Source organism: Heterodontus francisci, unplaced genomic scaffold, assembly GCF_036365525.1.
Source record: "Heterodontus francisci isolate sHetFra1 unplaced genomic scaffold, sHetFra1.hap1 HAP1_SCAFFOLD_410, whole genome shotgun sequence".
NCBI classification, from domain to species: domain Eukaryota; kingdom Metazoa; phylum Chordata; class Chondrichthyes; order Heterodontiformes; family Heterodontidae; genus Heterodontus; species Heterodontus francisci.
In genome coordinates this window covers 175,335-200,222 of record NW_027140485.1, presented here as the reverse complement: position 1 = coordinate 200,222, position 24,888 = coordinate 175,335, and the positions used below count along the sequence as shown (strand labels likewise).

At 46.6% G+C, this 24,888-nt stretch overlaps 1 protein-coding gene across 1 annotated transcript in view; it reads left to right on the top strand.

Moving 5' to 3' along the window:
- LOC137359987 (protein EFR3 homolog B-like) overlaps positions 1 to 24,888 on the top strand; it is a 257,272-nt gene that overhangs the window by 153,236 nt on the left and 79,148 nt on the right. The window contains exons 14-17 of the mRNA XM_068025582.1: positions 8,444 to 8,519; positions 10,863 to 11,024; positions 12,741 to 12,872; positions 13,033 to 13,100. Coding sequence (XP_067881683.1) covers positions 8,444 to 8,519; positions 10,863 to 11,024; positions 12,741 to 12,872; positions 13,033 to 13,100 — 438 coding nt within the window. The remainder of the gene's footprint in view (positions 1 to 8,443; positions 8,520 to 10,862; positions 11,025 to 12,740; positions 12,873 to 13,032; positions 13,101 to 24,888) is intronic.

Genomic DNA, 24,888 nt, shown 5'->3' with positions numbered 1-24,888 from the left:
AAGTGAGGAGATAGCAGGGGCTTTGACAAAATTTTCAAATCCTCTCTGGCCACAGGAGAGGTACCAGAGGACTGGAAGACAGCAAATGTGGTACCATTATTCAAGAAGGGTAGCAGGGATAAACCAGGTAATTACCGGCCGGTGAGTTGGGAAAATATTAGAAAAAATTCTGAGGGAAAGGATTAATCTCCAGTTGGATAGTCAGGGATTAATCAGGGATAGTCAGCATGGCTTTGTCAGGGGGAGATCGTGTCTAACTAACTTGATTGAATTTTTGAGGAGGTGACTAGATGTGACGATGAGGGTAAAGCAGTAGGTGTAGTATACATGGATTTCAGTAAGGCTTTTGATAAGGTCCCACGTGGGAGATTGGTGAAGAAGGTAAGAGCCCATGGGATCCAGAGCAATTTGGCAAATTGGACCCCAAATTGGCTTAGTGGCAGGAGGCAGAGAGTGATGGTCGAAGGCTGTTTTTGCGATTGGAAGCCTGTGACCAGTGGTGTACCACAGGGATTGGTGCTGGGACCCTTGCTGTTTGTAGTGTACATTAATGATTTAGAGGTGAATATAGGAGGTATGATCAGTAAGTTCGCAGATGACACGAAAATTGGTGGTGTTGTAAATAGTGAGGAGGAAATCCTTAGATTACAGGGAGATATAGATGGGCTGGCAAGATGGCCGGAGCAGTGGCAAATGGAATTTTATCTTGAAGAGTGTGCGGTAATGCATTTTGGGAGGATTAACAAGGCAAGGGAATACACAATGGATGGTAGCACCCTGGATAGTACAGAAAGTCAGAAGGACCTTGTTGTACTTGTCCATAGATCACTGAAGGCAGCAGCACAGGTAGATAAGGTGGTTTTGAAGGCATATGGGATTTTTTTTTTATTTAGAGATACAGCACTGAAACAGGCCCTTCGGCCCACCGAGTCTGTGCCGACCATCAACCACCCATTTATACTAATCCTACACTAATTCCATATTCCTACCACATCCCCATCTGTCCCTATATTTCCCTACCACCTACCTATACTAGGGGCAATTTATAATGGCCAATTTACCTAACAACCTGCAAGTCTTTGGCATGTGGGAGGAAACCGGAGTACCCGGAGGAAACCCACGCAGACACAGGGAGAACTTGCAAACTCCACACAGGCAGTACCCAGAATTGAACCCGGGTCCCTGGAGCTGTGAGGCTGCGGTGCTAACCACTGCGCCACTGTGCCGCCCTTTGTGCTGGCCTTTACTAGCCGAGGCATAGAATATAAGAGCAGAGAGGTTATGATGGAGCTATATAAAACGTTAGTTAGGCCACAGCTGGAGTACTGTGTACAGTTCTGGTCACCACACTACAGGAAGGATGTGATTGCAGTGGAGAGGGTGCAGAGGAGATTCACCAGGATGTTGCCTGGGCTGGAGCATTTCAGCTATGAAGAGAGACTGAAAAGGCTAGGGTTGTTTTCCTTGGAGCAGAGAAGGCTGAGGGGGGACATGATTGAGGTATATAAAATTATGAGGGGCATTGATAGGTTAGATAGGAAGAAACTTTTTCCCTTAGCAGAGGGGTCAAGAACCAGGGGGCATAGATTTAGGGTAAGGGGCAGGAGGTTTGGGGGGATTTGAGGAAACATTTTTTCACCCAAAGGTTGGTTGGAATCTGGAACGCACTGCCTGAAGAGGTGGTGAAGGCAGGAACCCTCACTAAATTTATGAAGTATTTAGATGAGCACTTGAAACGCCATAGCATACCAGGTGACTGGCCAAGTGCAGGAATATGGGATTAGAGTAGTTGGGTGCTGTATGGCCAGCACAAACACAATGGGCCATAGGGCCTGTTTCTGTGCTGTATGACTCTATGACTATGACTAAATACATACCCGTATCTATCACTGCTATCAGTACAAGTGTCTCAGCAGCTAAGGTGCTTTTAGCTATTCTCTTTATTTTCTTTGATTCCCAGGCTAATGGACAACATTTATCATTTCTTCCCAACAAACATATAATGAATCCTGATGCACTCGAATAACCATTGGGAAGATTAGCGTGTGAGGAGTCACTAAAAATTACTAATTTCATTTCTTCTGGGTCACCCAGTGCTAGAAACTCGAGCGGACATTTGTCTAAACTCAATTTCTTCATGTCTTATTTTCTTTCAGCACTTCCCCAACAGTAGCCTGTTTCAGCATGGTGCTCAATTCTAATACATCATAGCAAGCATTCGGCTGAGGTTGTGTGCACAACCGGTTTAACTGCCCAATTAAGCTCCTTAACTGGTCTACTTCTTCCTTGGTTGCAGAGTCTTCCTTTTGTGAGGATCTAGCCCGATTTATTGGGATCCTATTAACATTCTCTAGGTAAGACTGTTAATGTAGGGTTACCCCCTAACTTAGTCTGCCTAATATTCAGCCCTAAATATTTAAAAGCTCCGGAAGTCTGAATTTCAAATTTAACTTCCTGTAGAACTTTATCTACCACAAATTTCTCAAATGCTGCAGATCCACCCCATCTGTGTGCATCAAGAAAATGCCTGCTAGTTTTTCTTCGTGGAACCAATAAAACATTGCCGGATCTGCTTTTAGCTGAATCTTCTTCTTCTTCTTCTTCTTCTTTCGCCTCCTTACCCATTGGCTCGAGAGACAATGGGTAAGCACCTGGAGGTGGTCAGTGGTTTGTGAAGCAGCGCCTGGAGTGGCTATAAAGGCCAATTCTAGAGTGACAGACTCTTCCACAGGTGCTGCAGTTAAAATTGGTTGTCGGGGCTGTTACACAGTTGGCTCTCCCCTTGCGCTTCTGTCTTTTCTCCTGCCTACTGCTAACACTTTAGCCCCGCCTTTATGGCTGTCCACCAGTTCTGGCGCTCACTGGCAAATGACTCCCAAGACTTGTGATCAATGTCACAGGACATCATGTTGTGTTTGCAGACGTCTGTAAAGTGGAGACATGGACGGCCGGTGGGTCTGATACCAGTGACGAGCTCGCTGTACAATGTGTCCTTGGGGATCCTGCCATCTTCCATGCGGCTCACATGGCCAAGCCTTCTCAAGCGCTGCTGGCTCAGTCAGGTGTATATGCTGGGGATGTTGGCTGCCTCAAAGACTTCTGCGTTGGAGACACGGTCCTGCCACCTGATGCCAAGTATTCTCCGGAGGCAGCGAAGATGGAATGAATTGAGACGTCGCTCTTGGCTGACATACGTTGTCCAGGCCTCGCTGCCATAGAGCAAGGTACTGAGGACACAGGCCTGATACACCCAGACTTTTGTGTTCCGTGTCAGTGCGCCATTTTCCCACACTCTCTTGGCCAGTCTGGACATAGCAGTGGACGCCTTTCCCATGCGCTTGTTGATTTCTGCATCTAGAGACAGGTTACTGGTGATACTTGAGCCTAGATAGATGAACTCTTGAACCACTTCCAGAGCGTTGTCGCCGATATTGATGGATGGAACATTTCTGACATCCTGTCCCATGATGTTTGTTTTCTTGAGGCTGATGGCTAGGCCAAATTTGTTGCAGGCAGCCGCAATTCTATCAATGAGTCTCTGCAGACACTGTTCAGTGTGGGATGTTGTTGCAGCATCATCAACAAAGAGTTCCCTGATGAGGACTTTCCGTACTTTGGTCTTCGTTCTTAGACGGGCAAGGTTGAACAACCTGCCATCTGATCTTGTGTGAAGGAAAATTCCTTTTTCTGAAGACTTGAACGCATGTGAGAGCAGCAGGGAGGAGAAGATCCCAAACAGTGTAGGTGCGAGAACACAGCCCTGTATACAGCTGAATACAACCAGCTTTTAGTAGGACAGTCCTAACTGAAAAATACCACACCCTGGATGCATCGTTTAGCCCATACACACGCTTGTTTATCTTCCATTATTACCCTTCTATATCTCCAGCTTCTTTTGGCTTTAAAAATATTTCCCTTTGAAATATCTCCCCTTGCAAAAATGCAACTTTGATGTCAATGGACTTACATTCCCATGAGTGTGTTGCTGAAAGGGCTAGGAAAATCCTCAAACTTGCTTTTCCTGCTGTTGGGGAATCCACTCCAACTTCTTGGTCACCTAGTTGTTCCTCAAATTCCCGAGCTACAAGTCTGGCTTTATCTTTATACATACCATCGGGGAGTACTTTGTACAGATTCATCGATGGGACAATGTTGGTTGTCCTCTTTCTGGCACTTCTGTGTATATGCCAAACTCTCTCCAACTGTCAAGCTATTTTTGTTCTGTATCATTTACCAACTCACCATCTAACTTGTTATTAACCTCTAGAGCTTCTCTAACGTAAGGGCTCCGACTTCTAGTTGCGCTCCTTGCCTGTTCTCTGGTCCTTGCTCTTGTGAAGCCACGTCCCCTACTCGAATTCCTATCCCTTTCTGGATTACTGCTACTGTCCCTCGGACAACCAGACTTCCTTTCACAAGTTCGTGACCTTTTCCTTGGACTATGATTATCTTCAGGCCCACTGTTTGAACTTACTCTACATTTTCTGGCTTTCCACATTTTCACTTCCTTCTGCCAATCTACAGGTCTGATATCCTGTCCCTTGTCTTGCACATTCAGCCAATGTTTGTATTTCCCTGTGGCATTTCCTGCCCTTCCCTCCACTTACTGGCCCCTTCTGGGATATACATCACTCTAGTCCTAACTTGGTCTCAGCGGGAGGGGTTTCGCGGGATGGGGGTTGCGGGAGATGGAGATGTAGGGGGGTCGGCATCGAGGGTGGAGGCCCCTCCCCACCTTCCTGATGCCGGGTCCCTCTTTCAGGCACTACGTCCCTTTTAATGAGGGACCACCCATCCCGCATGGGTTTGTTTGCCGTGATGCCCATGCAGCGACAGGCCCGCCCACCTCTGGGCTAATTCCAGCGAGGGATGAGGCCCTTAATTGGGTATTAATTAGATCAAGAAAAGCAGGGGTCCTAACACCAACCCCTGGAGAACCCCACTATATACCTCCCTCCAGTCCGAAAAACAACCGTTCATCACTGTCTCATTATCAGTGTTGATTTGGGGAGGCAGTGGCATAGTGGTATTGTAACTGGACTAATAACCCAGACACCCAGGGTATTGCTCCGGGGACATGGGTTTGAATCCTACCACAGTAGAAGGTAGAATTTGAATTCAATTAATAAATCTGGAATTAAAAGCTAGTCTAGTGATGGCCATGAAACCAGTGTCAGTTGTTGTAAAGACCCATCTGGTTTACCAATGTCCTTTAGGAAAGGAAATCTGTTGTCTTTACCTGGTGTAGCCTGCATGTGACTCCAGACCCACAGCAATGTGGTTGATTCTTAAATGCCCTCTGAAATGGCCTAGCAAGCCACTCAGTTGTATCAAACCACTACAAAGTCGATAAGGAGCAAAACCAGACTGGCCACCTGGCATCGACCTCGGCACTGGAAACAACAACGGCAAACCCAGCCCTGTCAGCCCTGCAAAGTCCTCCTTACTAACATCTGGGGGCTTGTGCCAAAGTTGGGAGAGCTGTCCCACAGACTAGTCAAGCAACAGCCTGACATAGTCATACTCACTAAATCATACTTGACAGACAATGTCCTGGACACCACCATCACCATCCCCGGGTATGTCGTGTCCCACCAGTAGGACAGACCCAGCAGAGGTGGCGGCACAGTCGTATACAGTCGGGAAGGAGTTGCCCTGGGAGTCCTTAATATCCGTGAAGTCTCATGGCCAAACACGGGCAAGGAAATCTCCTGCTGATTACCACCTACCGCCTTCCCCCCATCAGCTGATGAATCAGTACTCCTCCATGTTGAACACCGCTTGGAGGAAGCACTGTGGGTGGCAAGGTACTGAATGTACTCTGGGTGGGGGACTTCAATGTCCATTACCGAGAATGGCCCCACAACAACACTGCTGGCCGAATCCTAAAGGACATAGCTGCTAGACTGGATCTGCATCAGGTAGTGAGGAAACCAACAAAAGAGAAAAATATACTTGACCCCATCCTCACTTATCTGCCTGCCGCAGATGTATCTGTCCATGACAGTATTGGTAGGAGTGACCATCGCACAGTCTTTGTGGAGAAAAAGTGCTGTCTTCACATTGAGGATACCCTCCATCGAGCTGTGTGGCACTACCACCGTGCTGAATGGGATAGATCTAGCAACTCAAAAATGGACATCTGTGGGCCATCAACAGCAGCAGAATTGTACTCAACCACAATCTGTAACCTCATGGCCCGGCATATCCTTCACTCTACCATTACCATCAAGCTGAGGGATCAATCCTGGTTCAATGAAGAATGCAGAAGGGCATGCCAGGAGCAGCACCAGACATACCTCAAAATGAGGTGCCAACCTGGTGAAGCTCCAACCCAGGACTACTTGTGTGCCAAACAGCGTAAGCAGCATGCGATAGACAGAGCTAAGCAATCTCACAACCAATGGATCAGATCTAAGCTCTGCAGTCCTGCCACATCCAGTCGTGAATGGTGGTGGACAATTAAACAACTAACTGGAGGAGGTGGCTCCACAAATATCCTGATCCTCAATGATGGGAGTGCCCAGCACATCAGTGCAAAAGATAAGGCTGAAGCATTTGCAATAATCTTCAGCCAGAAATGCCGAGTTGATGATCCATTTCGGCCTCCTCCTGAAGTCCCCAGCATCACAGATGCCAGTCTTCAGCCAATTCGATTCACTCCGTGTGATATCAAGAAACGACTGAAGGCACTGGATACTGCAAAGGCTGTGGGCCCTGACAACATTCCAGCAATAGTACTGAAGACCTGTGCTCCAGAACGAGCTGCACCCCGAGCCAAGCTGTTCTAGTCTAACTACAACACTGGCATCTACCTGGCAATGTGGAAAATTGTTCAGGTCTGACCTGTACGCAAAAAGCAGGACAAGTCCAACCCGGCCAATTACCACTCCATCAGTCTACTTTCGATCATCAGTTAAATGATGGAAGGTGTTGTTAACAGTGCTATCAAGCAGCACTTGCTTAACAATAACCTGCTCAGTGATGCTCAGTTTGGGTTCCACCAGGGTCACTGAGCTTCTGACCTCATTACAGCCTTGGTTCAAACATGGACAAAAGAGCTGAACTCAAGAGGTGAGGTGAGAGTGACTGCCCTTGACATCAAGGCAGCATTTGACCGAGTATGGCATCAAGGAGCCCTAGCAAAACTGGATTCAGTGGGAATCAGGGGAAAACTCGCTGCTGGTTGGAGTCATACCGAGCACAAAGGAAGATGGTTGTGGTTGTTGGAGGTCAATCATCTCAACTCCAGGACATTACTGCAGGAGTTCCTCAGGGTAGTGTCCTGGGCAAATCATCTTCAGCTGCTTCATCAATGACCTTCCTTCAATCATAAGGTCAGAAGTGGGGATGTTTGTTGATGATTGCACAATGTTCAGCACCATTTGTGACTCCTCAGATACTGAAGCAGTCCGTGCAGAGATGCAGAAAGTCATGGACAATATTCAGGCTTGGGCTGATAAGTGACAAGTAACATTCGTGCCACACAAGTGACAGGCAATGACCATCTCAAATAAGAGAGAATCTAACCATCTCCCCTTGACATTCAATGACATTACGGTCGCTGAATCCCCCACTATCAACATCCTGGTGGTTACCATTGACCAGAAACTGAACTGGAGTAGCCATATAAATACCGTGGCTACAAGAACAGGTCAGAGGCTCGGATTCCTGCGGCAAGTAACTCATCTCCTGACTCCCCAAAGCTTGTCCACTATCTAAAAGGCACACGTCAGGAGTGTGATGGAATACTCTACTTGCCTGGATGGGTGCAGCTCCAACACCATTCAGAAACTTGACACCATCCAGGACAAAGCAGCCCACTTGATTGGCACCCCATCTACAAACATTCACTCCCTTCACCACCGACGCACGGTGGCGGCAGTGTGTACCATCTACAAGATGCTCTGCAGCAACGCACCAAGGCTCCTTCGACTGCACCTTCCTAACCTGCAAACTCTCCCACCTAAAAGAATACGGGCAGCAGATGCATGGGAACACCACCACCTGCAAGTTCCCCTCCAAGTCACACACCATCCTGACTTGGAACTATATCGCCATTCCTTCACATTCGCTCGGTCAAAATCCTGGAACTCCCTTCCTAACAGCACTGTTGGTGTACCTACCCAACATGGACTGCAGCGGTTCAAGAAGGCAGCTCACCACCATCTCCTCAAGGGCAATTAGGGATGGTCAATAAATGCTGGCCTAGCCAGCGATGCCTACATCCCATGAATGAATAAATAAAAATCTGTGTCTTTCTATTTATGTATCTGCATGTGTCTGTGCATGTCTCTCTGAGTGTACCTGTATTTGTGCGTGCTGTGTCTGTATGTAACTCTGTGTCTGTATCTGGGTGTTTGTGTCTGTGTCATTTCATGTGTATGTGTGAGAGTGTCTGAGCATTCTCAGGCTGATAATGTTTTTTTCTGTTCCTCCTCAGTATTGTTTCAGATATCTCCGTCCTGATGCTAAAGGTGGACAAGTGCTCACGGCAGGATACGCTCTTTATGAAGAAGGTGAGTCCTCTCTATCTTCTGCCTGAGTTTTATTGACTTTCAGAACTAGAGTGGAGATCTGAAACTCCACATCCCATGCATTGTGTTCCTAATGTAGGTCCTGCAAAAGGGCCAAGATTAGGCCAAGACTTGGATGCACAGAGTCCCAGCCTTCCCCATACATCTCCAGCGAAACACCATCCAAACATTTCTCCCCCATCAGAAACGGCACGATTGGGGGAGCATTGGGACTAAGAGTTTCGACATCCTTGTCATGGAGGGGGACCACGGGCTCACACGCTGAGAGAGCAGGCATACCAAACAATTACCTGGAAGAGTGGGCTTTAAAACAGCCCTGTCCCCTGGGGCTGTTAGCCTCCACAGTAATCCGTCCCCTGACATTCTGGAAAGGTCAGGAACAGAAGTCATTAATTGGCTTATCTTGGCACTTTTGCTGGAATGTCAGGCCTGTGGCCTATCTTTAGATAACAGGAAAAAAGTTTCAAAATAATTAGACTCATGCATTTGCTTCAGGGCACGTGCATGAAAACCACTAATGAAGTGTTGAAAACTGCACCCTTTTAATGAAAATCTAGGGGACAGGTGGGCTGATTTGCTTTGGCCACTGTGTCCCCTCCATATCCCACTGCTCCCCAGGGTGTCCCCTCCATATCCCACTGCTCCCCAGTGTGTCCCCTCCATATCCCACTACTCCCCAGGGTGACCCCTCCATATCCCTCTGCCCCTCAGGGTGTCCCCTCCATATCCCACCACTCTCCACTGTGTCCTCTCCATATCCTATTGCTCCCAGTGTGTCCTCTCCTATCCCACTGCTCCCCAATGTGTCCCCTCCTTATCCTACTGCTCCCAGTGTGTCCCCTCCTTATCCCACTGCTCCCCACTGTGTATCCTCCACATCCCATTGCTCCCTAGTGTGCCCCCTCCATATCTCATTGCTCCCCACTGTGTCCCCTCCATATTGCACTGCTCCCTTCCATATTCTACTGCTCCTCAGTGTGTCCCCTCCATATCTCACTGTTCCCCAGTATGTCCTTTCCATATCCCACTGCTTGCCAGTGTTTCCCCTCCATATCTCACTGCTCCCCAGTGTGTCCCCTCCATATCCTACTGATCCCCAGTGTGTCCCCTCCATATCCATCTGCTCCCCAGTGTTTCCCCTCCATATCCTACTGCTCCCCAGTATGTACCCTCCATATCACACTGCTCTCCAGTGTCCCCTCCATATCCCACTGTTCCCCCGTGTGTCCCATCCATATCCTGTTGCTCCCCAGTGTCCCCTCCATATCACACTGCTCTCCAGTGTGTCCCCTCCATATCCCACTGATCCCCAGTGTGCCCCCCATATCTAACTGCTCCCCAGTGTGTCCCCTCCATATCCCACTGTTCCCTAGTGTGTCCCCTCCATATCCCACTGTTCCCCAGGGTGTCCCCTCCATATCTCACTGTTCCCCAGTATGTCCTTTCCATATCCCACTGCTTGCCAGTGTTTCCCCTCCATATCTCACTGCTCCCCAGTGTGTCCCCTCCATATCCCACTGATCCCCAGTGTGCCCCTCCATATCTAACCGCTCCCCAGTGTGTCCCCTCCATATCCCCCTATTCCCCAGTGTGTCCCCTCCATATCCCACTGATCTCCAGTGTGTCCCCTCTATATCCCCCTATTCCCCAGTGTATCCCCTCCATATCCCACTGTTCCCCAGGGTGTCTCCTCCATATCCTCCTGTTCCCCGGTGTGTCCCCTCCATATCCCACTGATCTCCAGTGTGTCCTTTCCATACCCCACTGTTCCCCAGTGTATCCCCTCCATATCCCACTGTTTCTCAGTGTATCCCCTCCATATCCCACTGTTTCTCAGTGTGTCCCCTCCATATCCCATGCTATTGCTAAATCAACAGTTTAATTATATGCAGGTGGAGAGTGTTATTTGGGGTCTTTCTTGAGCAATTATAAGGAGACACTTACTGAAACTGGTGGAGGTTTTGGGTGAGGAGCTACTTGTATGTGATCCTTTTCTCTCTGTACAGTAAATGTGAAACTGAGTAAAGACAGGCTCCAGCATCATCTTTCCACTACAAGTTTTCTGGAACTTAACATTCCACTGCTCCCCAGCGTGTCTCCTCAGTATCTCCCTGTTATCTCCTTTATGACAGGAAAGGATAAAAAAAAAGATAGCAGAATTTGTTGCAGGGTATCCTCTGATCTCTGGGTTGCTTAGCCACTTTTCGAGGGTTTCCATTGATCTTCTGATGATCAGCAGGGGAGATCAGAAGAATCTCAGTGGAAATTCTACACTGTGTGGTGAATAACTGTCCATTTTGATGAAAGTTGACATCTTTTTTGCAGCACTCACAGACATTGTACAGATACATCTATATGAGCTGTAAACAGGAGAATAATTCTCACATCCACTACGATGCACTATATGCCATGCTTGCTCTCATCAGCGTGGAGCTGGCCAATGAGGAGGTGGTTGTAGATCTTATTCGGGTGGTATTAGCCCTCCAGGTATGTGTTCTTCTCTTTAACACTTGCTGAATCCTCATCTTGGATATCTCCGTTCAATTTATCATACCTACCACTGTGCAATTCTAAGGAAGTCACCCTCACGTGGCCTCCCACTAAAAGCATTTTGATGCTTCTCTGCAGGTGCTCTGCTTACATGGTGGTTGATGGCTACTGCTCTGACTTTTCTCCATAACTCAGGATTCAATTGGACTCTGCCCGTCCTCCATCCCACTGCATTTATCAATGGCCTCATTCACTCAATAGCAAACAGTTCAAAGTCTGCAGTTCTCTCATGCAGCGTATAAAACTGGCAGTGCTGCCCTTTGGTGTAGGTGGCAGATGTCCTTTCAGTGGGTGGCACATATCTGGAGCTGGCTCCATGCTGACCTAGAGCCTGCGAACAGTCAGTTCCTTTCAGACATTGTCAGTGCACATACATAGTTGGTTACATCATAGTGGGTGCAGGCAATCTGGCTGCAGTGACTGTCAGTTCACTTGCATTGCCATCTAAATATGTACCTGTTGAACCATGAAATACAGCAAGTGGGCAGCAGTCAAAGAAAAATAAATTCTCCTCCTCCAAATGAATTGAAAAAAGGTGTTAAATACCAACAGAAATTTTTCAGTGAAGTCTGTATCAAAAATATACTACAAATCTGCAAAACACGAATAGGCCATAAACCCTGGTACACTTGAAGATGTCCATAGCGCATGGAGCTTCCTTTAGCTTCTAAATGAAAAAAGGTGAGCATTTAGCTCAGTTTCTGACCAATTAGATGAGGGGCGCTTCACTTCATTCATTGCATCAAAAGTATGGAAAAGAAGCACTGATAATTTTTAGGCCAGACTAAAAGTGGTGCAAATCCAGCTATATGGAGCAACCATGCATGGTTAAGCTCAGCAGATAATATGAGGCTGGTCCATTTAAGTAATAACAAGGACTCTGTGATTTTCTCAAAGTATGTCAGGAATGCAAGGGCTACATTGTGGGAGGCAGCAGACAGTGGAGGGCCAAGTGCACCAGGCTGGGGGTGAAGGGCATGGGGCGGGGAGGGGATGTGTTGGGGGCCGCTGGTCATGGATGCCAGCAGACAATGGGCAGAGGTGTCAGAATTTAATTTTCATATTTTGAAGTTGGCCTCACCTTCAAAGTCCATTCATTTCTTGGCTGGCTGTTTGACTATCCTGTGACCTTTTTAATGTTCATAAAAATCCTTTTTTACTCTGCTTTCTATTCACTGCCAGTCTCCTTTCAAAGTCACTCTTACCCTTCCTAATTTTGCTTTTTCCCCCATAATTATGTTCTTATATATTCAGGACAGAGGTCGATAGATTTTTGGGTACTAAAGGAATTAGGGATATGGGGATAGTGCAGGAAGGTGGTGTTGAGATAGATATTCTTGAATGGAGGAGCAAGCTGAAAGGGCCAAATGGCCTCTTCCTGCTCCTATTTCTTAAGCTGTTATAGTTACATTCCATATTATTCCCTCTTTATTTATCCATTGTCTTTTATTAAGTCTCATTTTTGCTTCAAACACTGTTTATTCATAAACCCCAGACTTTGCACCCACCCTTACCCCTGTATCTTATCCATCTTATGCATGAACATCTCATCCCCCTACTTTGTCACACATTGGGTTTAAAGTCAATCACTGACCTTATCTTCTCTCTTCAGTGTAGGACTGCAAGGGACAGTAAAATCTCTTTATTTAATAGGAACTTTCTTTGACCAATGAGGACAGTCTGCCTGTGTGGACACGCTGTGCGATTCATGCCCTCTCCTCTGCCTACCTGAACCTCATCAGCCAACTTACCACCCTGCCTGCCTTCTGCCAGAATATCCAACAGGTACGATTATCTGGGCAATAGACAGGGGGGTGTCCAGAGAGAGTGATCTATCTCTGTCCCTCGCTCTGTTTCGATCCCTCTCTATTAGTGAAACTCATGATTCGATCTCCCCTGTCAGTTGCTCTATTATTGATTGCCTTCCTGTTAATCTTGATTACAGGTAATTGAGGTCAGAAGGAAGGAAGCACTATACCTATTACCAGAGGGAGTCTTTGATGCTGAAAGCAGGTATGAGCAGGGAATTGGAATGAGATCCTCCTGAGTGTTTTGAGTATTTTTAATATACTTGCTGTGTTTCCCTCACATTTATAACTTTCCTTCACAGTTCCCTGAGTCTGTTTCTTGTGCTTATTGGCACTTTCTTTGCTTATTTTAATGCTAAATATGAAGAGAGGCAGCACCTTTCTTTGTGATAGCTCGCCAGTACACCAATTTCAATCGGGGTCCCAAATGCAGCATTGGGACCCCAATTTGCAAATGTTGGGCACCAAACACATGCTCAGGTGAGCACCCAACACATACAAATGTCACTGGTTTTCAATTTGACAATTGGCGCATTTTCAGGGGAGATTAGGCATGGGAGCACACCATCTCAAATTTGTCCATCTGCCCTTCACTTTTTTCGTTCCAATATCAGACAAAATAATGTTTAATTTCTTCCCCAGAGTGTTTTTATACAGGTATACGTCTCACTTGCAAAGGTTTATTTATCAATGTGGGTCACACTTAACTGCTCTCTGAAGTGGCCAAGCAAGTCACTCAATTGTTCAAACCGCTACATAGAATAAGAAAAATGAAACTGGACAGCTCACCCAGCTTTGACCTAGACATTGAATCAGGACACAGTGACGACACAGCCAGCCCAGTTGACCTGTGACGTCCTCCTTACTAACATCTGAGGACTGGGGTCAGCAGTGGGAGAGCTGTCCCACAAACTAATCTAACAACAACCTGATATCATAGAGTCATTACAGCACAGAAGGAGGCCATTCGTGTCCATACCGGCACAATCATACTCACAGAAGCATACCGTTCAGCCAATTTCCCAAACTCCGCCACCATCATCCCTAGGTACGCCCTATCCTGGTGGCCCTGGGAACCTCAGCATTGATTTTGGACCCCATGAGGTCTCATGGCATCAGGTCAAACATGGGCAAGGAATAAGGTGCAGAATGTGAAAGTGTTGGACAGACTAGTGAAAAGAGTGGTTCCATATTAAATAGGAGCGGACTAAGAAGGACTACGAGGAATGCAAAGACAGGATTATAATGCATGTATGCAAGCACACAAAGTGTGGTGAATAAGGTTGGTGAGCTGCAAGGACAAATAGCAGTGTGGGAATATGATGTAGTGGCAATAACGGAAACATGGCTTAAAAATGGTGAGGACCGGGCGCTTAATCTAAAAGGATATAACGTGTTCAGAAAAGATAGAGAAGGAATAAAGGGAGATGGGGTGGCAATACTGATGAGGGAAGATATTGTGTTGGAAAGGGAGGATGTCCTTGAGAGGAGCAAGGACAGAATCCATTTGGTTAGAGTTTAGAAGCAAAACAGGTATGGTCACACTACTGGTGGTATTCCATAGACCTCCAAGTAGTGATGGAGAGAGACAGAGGAGAAAATCTGCAAAGAAATCGTAGAGATGTGCAAGAACTATAGAGTGGTGATATTGGGGGACTTTAATTACCCAAATATTGATTGGGATAATGTTAGAGTAAAGGGTAAGGAGGGGGTGGAAATTCTGAAATATGTTCAGGAGAACTTCCTTGATCAGTATGTTCTCAGCCCAACTAGAAAGGAGGCATTTCTGGATCTGATGCTGGGAATGAAGTGAGCCAAGTGGACCAAGTGTCTGTCGGGGAGCACTTGGATCAGAGTGATCATTGTATCATAAGGTTTAGACTAGTAACGCAGAAAAGCAAGGAACAGAGTAAGGTAGATTGGAAGAGTGCTAATTTCAACACAATGAGAAGGGATCCTGCCAGGGTAAAATGGAACCAAAGACTGACAAGAAGAGTTGTATCGGAACAATGGGTTATCTTTAAGGAAGAGATGCTTCAGGTACAGGTTAGGTACATTCAAACCAGAGCGAAAGGTTGGAGAACCAAAAACAGGGCTCCTTGGATGATGAAGGCAATAGTGATTATGATGAAACAAAAAAAAGGTGTATGATACAGGTCAGGTGAATTCTTCAAGTGAGGACTAGGCCATATACAACAAGTTGAGGGAGGTGAAGAGAAAAATTAGACTGGCAAAGAGAGAATATGAGAATAGAATGGCAGTCAACATAAAAGAGAACCCAGAAATCGTCTACCAGCATGAGGACCAAGGGCTTGATTAAGAAGGGGAAAATAGAGTACGAGAGCAAGCTTGCGGGGAACATAAAAACTGACTGTAAAAGTTTCTATAGGCATGTGAAGAGAAAAAGATTGGTAAAGACAAATGTAGGTCCCTTACAGTCAGAAACAGGAGAATTTATTATGGGGAACAAAGAAATGGCTGATCAACTAAATGCATACTTTGGTTCTGTCTTCACAAAGGAGGACACAAATAACATACCAGAAATGTTGGGGAACACAGGGTTTAGTGAGAGAGAGGAACTGAAGGAAATCAGTATTAGTAGTGAAATGGTGTTGGGGAAATTGATGGGTTTGAAGGCCGATAAATTCCCAGGGCCTGATGGTATGCATCGCAGAGTACTTAAGGAAGTGGCCCTAGAAATAGTGGATGCATTGGTGGTCATCTTCCAAGCTTCTATAGACTCTGGAACAGTTCCTACAGATTGGAGGGTAGCTAATGTAACCCCACTATTTAAAAAGGGAGGTCGAGAGAAAGCAGGGAATTATAGACCAGTCAGCCTGACGACGGTAGTGGGGAAAATTCTTGAGTCCATTATCAAAGATTTTACAGCAGAGCCCTTGGAGAACAGTGGTAGAATCGGACAGAGTCAGCATGGATTTATGAAAGGGAAATCATGCTTGACAAATCTACGAGAATTCTTCGAGGATGTAACAGTAGAGTTGATGAGGGGGAGCCTGTGGATGTGGTTTATTTGGACTTTCAGAAGGCTTTCGACAAAGTCCAACATAAGAGATTAGTGTGTAAAATTAAAGCGCATGGGATTGGGGGTAGTGTATTGCAATGGATAGAAAATTGGTTGGCAGACAGGAAACAAAGAAGAGGAATAAATGGGTCTTTTTCCGAATGGCAGGCAGTGACTAGTGGGGTACCGCAGGGATCGGTGCTAGGATCCCAGCTATTCACAATATATATTAATGATTTAGATGAGGGAACTAAATGTAATATCTCCAAATTTGCAGATGACACAAAACTGGGTGGGAGGGTGAGTTGTGAGGAGGATGCAGAGAGGCTTCAGGGTGATTTGGACAAGTTGAGTGAGTGGGCAAATGCATGGCAGATGCAGTATAGTGTGGATAAATGTGAGGTTATCCACTTTGGTAGCAAAAACAGGAAGGCAGATTATTATCTGAACAGCTATAAACTAAGAGAGGGGAACATGAAACGAGACCTGGGTGTTTTGGTCTCCTATCTGAGGAAGGATGTTCTTGCTATAGAGGGAGTGCAGCGAAGGTTTACCAGACTGATTCCTGGGATGGTGGGACTGACGTATGAGGAGAGATTGAGTCGGTTAGGATTATATTCGCTGGAGTTCAGAAGAGTGAGGGGGGATCTCATAGAAACCTATAAAATTCGAACAGGACTTGACAGGGTGGATGCAGGAAGGATGTTCCCGATAGTGGGGGAGTCCAGGACCAGGGGTCATAGTCTAAGGATACGGAGTAAACCTTTCAGGACTGAGATGAGGAGATATTTCTTCACCCAGAGAGTGGTGAGTCTGTGGATTTCGCTATCACAGAAAGCAGTTGAGGCCAAAACATTGTATGTTTTCAAGAAGGAGTTAGATATAGCTCTTGGGGTGAAAGGGATCAAAGGATATGGGGGGAAAGCGGGAACAGGTAACTGAGTTGGATGATCAGCCAAATCATAATGAATGGCGGAGCAGGCTCGAAGGGCCGATTGGCCTACTCCTGCTCCTATTTTCTATGTTTCTATGTAAGTAGTAAGCAGATAGTAAGAGATAGAGTGGGACCTATTAGGGACAAAGAGGGTAATATACGCTTCGAGGTGCAGGGAAAGGCCAATATTCTGAATGAGTTCTTTGTATCAGTGTTTACTAAGGAAGAGGTTTACTAAGACAAAATATCAGTAGAAGCAGAGAGAATAGAGGCAATGAATAGGGTAAAAATTGAGAGCGGGGAGGTACTGTAAAAGCTGACTTTGCCGAGGGTAAATAGGTCACCTGAATGGCTTGCATCCCCGCGTGCTAAAGGAAGTGGGGGTGGAGATAGAGGAAGGTTTGCCATAATCTTGCAATCTTCCCTGGATATGGGGGAGATGCCAGTGGATTGGAGAGAGGCAAATGTGACGCCCTTATTCAAGAAAGGGTGTAAGGACAGTCCTAGCAACCACAGACCAGTTAATTTAACATCAGCGGATGTTGTCTATATGGCTTTTAAGAAAACATTTGATAAAGTACCACATAACAGGCTGGTGAACAAAACTGAGGCTCATGGAATAAGAAGTTCAGTGTTCAATTGGATTAAAAAATTGGCTCAAGGACAGAAAACAGCGAGTATGGTAAATGATAGTTTTTCAGACTGGAGGATGGTGGACAGTGGTGTTCTCCAAGGGTCAGTGCTGGGACTGCTTTTTTTTTTTGCGATATATAAATGAGTTGGATCTTGGAATACAGAGTAGAATTTCAAAATTTGCTGGTAACACCAAACTAGGAGGTGTGGCAAACAGTGAAGATGATCTGAACCCACTACAACATGACATTGATAAGCTAGCAAATTGGGCAGACAGGTGGCAGATGTTTGAGCGCCAATGCCAGAGAAGACTGTGGATGTCCAGAGAGGCCATCATACACCTCTGCGCACTGCTGAATGATGATTTGCAACCAATGGGTTTTGGAGGTCAGAGAGGGGAGGTCAGGGGGGGAGGCCTTGCAAGATGAAGTAGTACGGGAGCTTGAGACATCTTCTGACTAAGATACAGAGGGCACACAAGGACAAGCATGCATGGGAAATCAGAGAACAGTGAGCAGTGCGCAAGGGAGGCAAGGCAGAGACTGATAATTGCGCATTTCCACAATGCATGCATTTCAATAAATATGTTTGCTAACAAAACTCACCATCGTGCACGTAGTCTCAAGTCCTCTGCTTCCATAATATCTGTCTCTCCAGCATGAATGGCAGCAACAAACTCAGCTATTACCCATGTGACATTATTCATGCAATTAAACATCATGCATATTGGCATGTTAATGATGTCAGTGGTCGTTCTTTCATACTAAACCCTGTCACCAGGTTTCTTGGAGACACCCAAGATCACTTCGTTGGCACCAGCTGGACCTCATCGTCACAAGGCAAGCCTCTTTAAACAGCGTTCAAATCACACGCAGCTTCCACAGTGCGGAATGTGACACCGACCACTCCCTGGTGTGCAGCAAGATTAGACTCAAGCCAAAGAAGCTGCACCACTCCAAGCAGAAGGGCCGCCCGCGCATCAACACTAGCAGAATTTCTTATCCACAGCTGTTACGTAAGTTTCTAAATTAACTCGAAAAAGCCCTTCAAAACACTCCCACAGGGGATGCAGAGACCATGTGGGCCCACATCAGAGGCGCCATCTATGACTCAGCAATGACCACCTATGGCAAATGTGTGAAGCAGAATGCAGACTGGTTTCAATCTCACTTTGAAGAGCTGGAACCTGTCATCGCCGCTAAGCGCATTGCACTGTTGAACTACAAGAATGCCCCCAGCGAGTTCACATCCGTAGTACTTAAAGCAGCCAGAAGCACTGCACAAAGAACAGCCAGGCGCTGCGCAAATGACTACTGACAACACCTATGCAGTCATATTCAGCTGGCCTCCAACCCCGGAAACATCAGAGGAATGTATGATGGCATTAAGAGAGCTTTTGGGCCAACCATCAGGCAGATCGCCCCCCTCAAGTCTAAATCAGGGGACACAATCACTGACCAACGCAAGCAAATGGACCGCTGGGTGGAGCACTACCTAGAACTGTACTCCAGGGAAAATGTTGTCACTGAGACCGCCCTCAATGCAGCCCAGTCTCTGCCAGTCATGGATGAGCTGGACGTACAGCCAACAAAATCGGAACTCAGTGATGCCATTGATTCTCTAGCCAGCGGAAAAGCCCCTGGGAAGGATGGCATTACCCCTGAAATAATCAAGAGTGCCAAGCCTGCTATACTTTCAGCACTCTACAAACTGCTTTGCCTGTGCTGGGATGAGGGAGCAGTACCACAGGACATGCGCAATGCCAATATCATCATCCTCTATAAGATCAAAAGTGACTGCGATGACTGCAACAACTACCGTGGAATCTCCCTGCTCAGGTATAGTGGGGAAAGTCTTCGCTCGAGTCACTTTAAACAGGCTCCAGAAGCTGGCTGAGCGTGTCTACCCTGAGGCACAGTGTGGCTTTCGAGCAGAGAGATCCACCATTGACATGCTGTTCTCCCCTCGCCAGCTACAGGAGAAATGCCGCGAACAACAGATGCCCCTCTACGTTGCTTTCATTGATCTCCAGTGATCACCAAAGCCTTTGACCTCGTCAGCAGACGTGGTCTCTTCAGACTACTAGCAAAGATCGCATGTCCAACAAAGCTACTAAGTATCATCACCTCATTCCATGACAATATGAAAGGCACAATTCAGCATAGCGGCGCCTCATCAGACCCCTTTCCTATCCTGAGTGGTGTGAAACAGGGCTGTGTTCTCGCACCTACACTGTTTGGGATCATCTTCTCCCTGCTGCTCTCACATGCGTTCAAGTCTTCAGAAGAAGGAATTTTCCTCCACACAAGATCAGATGGCAGGTTGTTCAACCTTGCCCATCTAAGAGCGAAGACCAAAGTACGGAAAGTCCTCATCAGGGAACTCCTGTTTGCTGACGATGCTGCATTAACATCTCACACTGAAGAGTGTCTGCAGAGACTCATCGACAGGATTGTGGCTGCCTGCAATGAATTTGGCCTAACCATCAGCCTCAAGAAAACGAACATCATGGGACAGGACATCAGAAATGCTCCATCCTTCAATATCGGCGACCACGCTCTGGAAGTGGTTCAAGAGTTCACCTACCTGGGCTCAAATATCACCAGTAACCTGTCTCTCGATGCAGAAATCAACAAGCGCGTGGGAAAGGCTTCCACTGCTATGTCCAGACTGGCCAAGAGAGTGTGGGAAAATGGCGCACTGACACGGAACACAAAAGTCCGAGTGTATCAAGCCTGTGTCCTCAGTACCTTGCTCGACAGCAGCGAGGCCTGGACAACGTATGTCAGCCAAGAGCGACGTCTCAATTCATTCCATCTTCGCTGCCTCCAGAGAATCCTTGGCATCAGGTGGCAGGACCGTATCTCCAACACAGAAGTCCTCGAGGTGGCCAACATCCCCAGCATATACACCCTACCGAGCCAGCGGCGCTTGAGATGGCTTGGCCATGTCTCTATAAAATGTAATTTTGATTCATTCCGTGATTGTCAATAATTACTCTCTTCAACTGGGATCCCGAGCTCAGTGTCCAATATGGCACGCCCTCCTTGGCTCCTGGCTAACTTGAGCACCACCTCTTTGGCCTGAGACAGACACCTCAGGTCGGGCACCCTGCCACTGGTCCTGAACACCTCCCTGCTGTTGTGGGCCCTCTTCTCCTGAAAGATCAAGGATGCAGTTACAATTAAGTTCCAAACGTCTCTACATCACGTCAGTGCTAACATGGGCCCCTCTTCTGCACCTGGGGATGTCATTTCACTTATATTGACTCTATCTGTCATGGGTCTAAACTGGGCTAAGATAGAAGTGAGGGAGACTGGTCTCACTTAGGCAGTCATACAGCTGCTATCATTACGTTATGACCTTCCTATCATTGGAGTGGTTGTGTCAAACGTGTGCCTTTACACTTGTGGGCAAGCAGAGCACAGCAAGCTATGTGGAACTGCGCAACTTACCTTGGCTGAACGTAGGAGGTCATTGACCCACTTCCTACACTGGGCCCAGTTACAACGGGTGACCCCACAGCTACTAACCGCATTATAGGAAGGATGTGGAAGCTTTGGAAAGGGTGCAGAGGAGATTTACTAGGATGTTGCCTGGTATGGAGGGAAGGTCTTACGAGGAAAGGCTGAGGGACTTGGGGTTGTTTTCGTTAGAGAGAAGGAGGAGGAGAGGTGACTTAATAGAGATATACAAGATAATCAGAGGGTTAGATAGGGTGGATAGTGAGAGTCTTTTTCCTCGGATGATGATGGCAAACACGAGGGGACATAGCTTTAAGTTGAGGGGTGATAGATATAGGACAGATGTTAGAGGTAGTTTCTTTACGCAGAGAGTAGTAGGGGCGTGGAACGCCCTGCCTGCAACAGTAGTAGACTCGCCAACTTTAAGGGCATTTAAGTGGTCATTTGATAGACATATGGATGAAAATGGAATAGTGTAGGTCAGATGATCGGCGCAACATCGAGGGCCGAAGGGCCTGTACTGCGCTGTAATGTTCTAATTCTAATTCTAACCTCCTCTGCGTGCTCCGTCCAGGCTTTCTTGGTCAGGCAAGAGGACCAGTTCTTGCCATCGCTTGGGAAGAGGACCTGCCACCTTTCCCTTTCTGCCTGCAGGAGAATCACTGAACTGTGGGGCCACCCTTGCTCTTACATCTGGCATGGTATGAATGATGCAAAATTCTGGCAAATCAACAAAGCGTTGCTGCACTAAACTGCTACACAAGGTGTCAGGCAAACCCCCCACGTACCAAAACTGAGGCACCCATTATTTTGCCACATGAACATTAAAACTTAAAAGTGCAAGCCCCTGACTGGAAAGACATTTTTGCGTAGTAACAGATGGCATTGAAACAATGGGGATCCAGCAGTTGCTTCCCCAATACACAGAAGTGGTCAGACCAGTTTTAGTCACATGACTAACTGGCTGTTGCAGAGAATTTGAACTTCCAGCAAAGGATTTTGAAAAAAATGCCATGTGCTCATGGACTGAGAACATATTCTCTCCTGTCTGCCTGCCTCCATCTCTTTCCCACGGAACTGAATCTTGTGAAGACACGTAAGCTCAAAGAGAGAACAGTCTCCTGCGTGAACAAGGTTTAAGGCGACTACTGGGCCCCAATGAAAAGCAAGACCATATCTTCAATCAAGGACTACAGCGAGCTCGAGAAACAGTAACAAGATATTGCCTCAGACTGTTCTACTTATCTTTACTTCTGCTCTTTTCTGTCCCTATTTGCATCTATGTATCACGTGTGCATGCTAGCGTGGATGCGTCGTAAATCCGTAGGTGTGAACCGTATTAGAGTTTAAGTTTTAATAAAATTTCATCTATCTTCTTTAAACCACAGAATGTGCTCATTTCTTTGCCTTATAATTGGAAAGTTGTGAACAAGGATTCAAAAAGGGGAAGGTCAAAACACAATGTATTTAAAATTAAACCCTGTTACAATAAGAGCAGGTGAAGACAGTAACAGAGCCCAAGACACCTTTTGCACCTGGTCATAACAAAAGCAAGGAGAGTAAATACAGGGCTGGCAGCCTTTTAAAGATGGCGCCAGCACCTGATTCAACATCAGGTGATGCCATTAACGGCATCGCCAATGCCATCCCGGCCGCCTGCCACATAATCGTGGTGGCGCAAACGCGAACGTCACATGCGGGACGGTCGAAATTTTGCTCCGCCACGATTCTGTGGCAGGCGGCAGGGAACAGCACCTCATCTTCCAATTAGGCACTGTATAGCCTTCTGGACTCAACACTGAGTTCAACAATTTCAGAGCATGACTGCCATTTTTTTTAATTTTTTTTTATTTTTTAACCATGGGTCTGTCTTAAACTTGTTTTTCAGGTTTCTGCTTTTGGACAGTTGTCTCTCTGGACAACTGCTTTGTCTTTTCATACAACTATGAGCATTCCCTTTGCCTTTGTTCCGTGACCTCTTTGTCATTTAATCTCTTCTGCCCTCTGCCCTATCACGCACTTTCCCTTTTGTTCTTCTTGCCCCTGTCCCCTTTTCACTTGCTCAAAGCCTATCACATTTCTAACCTTTGCCAGTTCTGATCAAAGGTCACAGTCCTGAAACATTGAGTCTGTTTCTGGCTCTGCAGATGCTACCAGACCTGGTGAATATTTCCAGCACTTTCTGTCTTTATTACTTGTGGAGACAAAGTTCTGTCTTCATCCAGAGAACACCCTCCAACCTGTTGTGTGGCACTACCACCATGCTAAATGGGATTGATTACAAACAAATTTAGCTGCTCAAAACTGGACATCCATGAAGCACTACAGGCCATCAGTGGCAGGACCGCATAACATCACAAGCTGTAACTTCAAGGCATGGCATATCCCTCACTCTTTCTTACCATCAAATCAGGCAACCAATCTTTTTTGTCTCTGTCTTCACAAAGGAGAGGGTTGATGCAGACATTGTAGTTAAAGAGAAGGAGGGAGTGTGAAATTCTTTTGGGCCTCCTTATCTCGAGAGACAATGGATACGCACCTGGAGGTGGTCAGTGGTTTGTGAAGCAGCGCCTGGAGTGGCTATAAAGGCCAATTCGAGAGTGACAGGCTCTTCCACAGGTGCTGCAGAGAAATTTGTTTGTCGGGGCTGTTGCACAGTTGGCTCTCCCCTTGCGCCTCTGTCTTTTTTCCTGCCAACTACTAAGTCTCTTCGACTTGCCACATTTTAGCCCTGTCTTTATGGCTGCCCGCCAGCTCTGGCGAACGCTGGCAACTGACTCCCACGACTTGTGATCAATGTCACAGGATTTCATGGCGCGTTTGCAGACGTCTTTAAAGCGGAGACATGGACGGCCGGTGGGTCTGATACCAGTGGCGAGCTCGCTGTACAATGTGTCTTTGGGGATCCTGCCATCTTCCATGCTGCTCACATGGCCAAGATACGATAAGTATAATGAGAGAGGAAGTACCAGAGGTTCTGACATCCTTGAAAGTGGATAAATCAGCAGGGCCGAATGGATTGCATCCCAGGTTGTTAAAGGAAGCCAGGGAGAAAATAACAGATGCTCTGAGGATCATCTTCAAATCCTCAATAGATACAGGCGAGGTACCACACGATTGGAGGTCTGCGAACGTTGTACCATTGTTTAAAAAGGGTGCGAGGGTAGGCCAAATAACTATAGGCCAGTCAGTCTGACCTCAGTGGTGGGTAAATTATTAGAATCAATTCTAAGGGACAGGATAAACTACCACTTGGAAAGGCACGGATTAATCAGGGATAGCCAGCATAGATTTGTTAAGGGAAAGTCATGTCTTACGAACCTGATTGAGTTTTTTGAGGAAGTAACAAGGAGGATTTCAAACGTCAGTTGACTAGAATCCAGGACCAGCATGTTCCTGTGAGGATGAAGGATAAGTTTGGCAAGTTTCGGGAACCTTGGATAACGAGGGATATGGTGAGCCTAGTCAAAAAGAAAAAGGAAGCATTCGTAAGGGTTAGAAGGCCGGGAACGGACAAAGCCCTTGAGGAATATAAAGAAAGTAGGAAGGAACTTAAGCAAGGAGTCAGGAGGGCCAAAAGGGGTCATGAAAAGTCATTGGCAAATAGTATTATGGAGAATCCCAAGGCTTTTTATACATATATAAAGAGCAAGAGGGTAGCCAGGGAAAGGGTTGGCCCACTCAAGGACAGAGGAGGGAATCTATGCGTGGAGTCAGGGGAAATGGACGAGGTACTAAATGAGTACTTTGCATCAGTATTCACCCAAGAGAAGGACTTGGTGGATGATGAGGAGGAGGTGTTGGGTGTCTTGAAAAACATTAAGGTAGCTAAGTCCCCAGGGCTGATGGGATCTACCCCAGAATACTGAGGGAGGCAAGGGAGGAAATTGCTGGGGCCTTGACAGAAATCTTTGTATCCTCATTGGCTACAGGCGAGGTC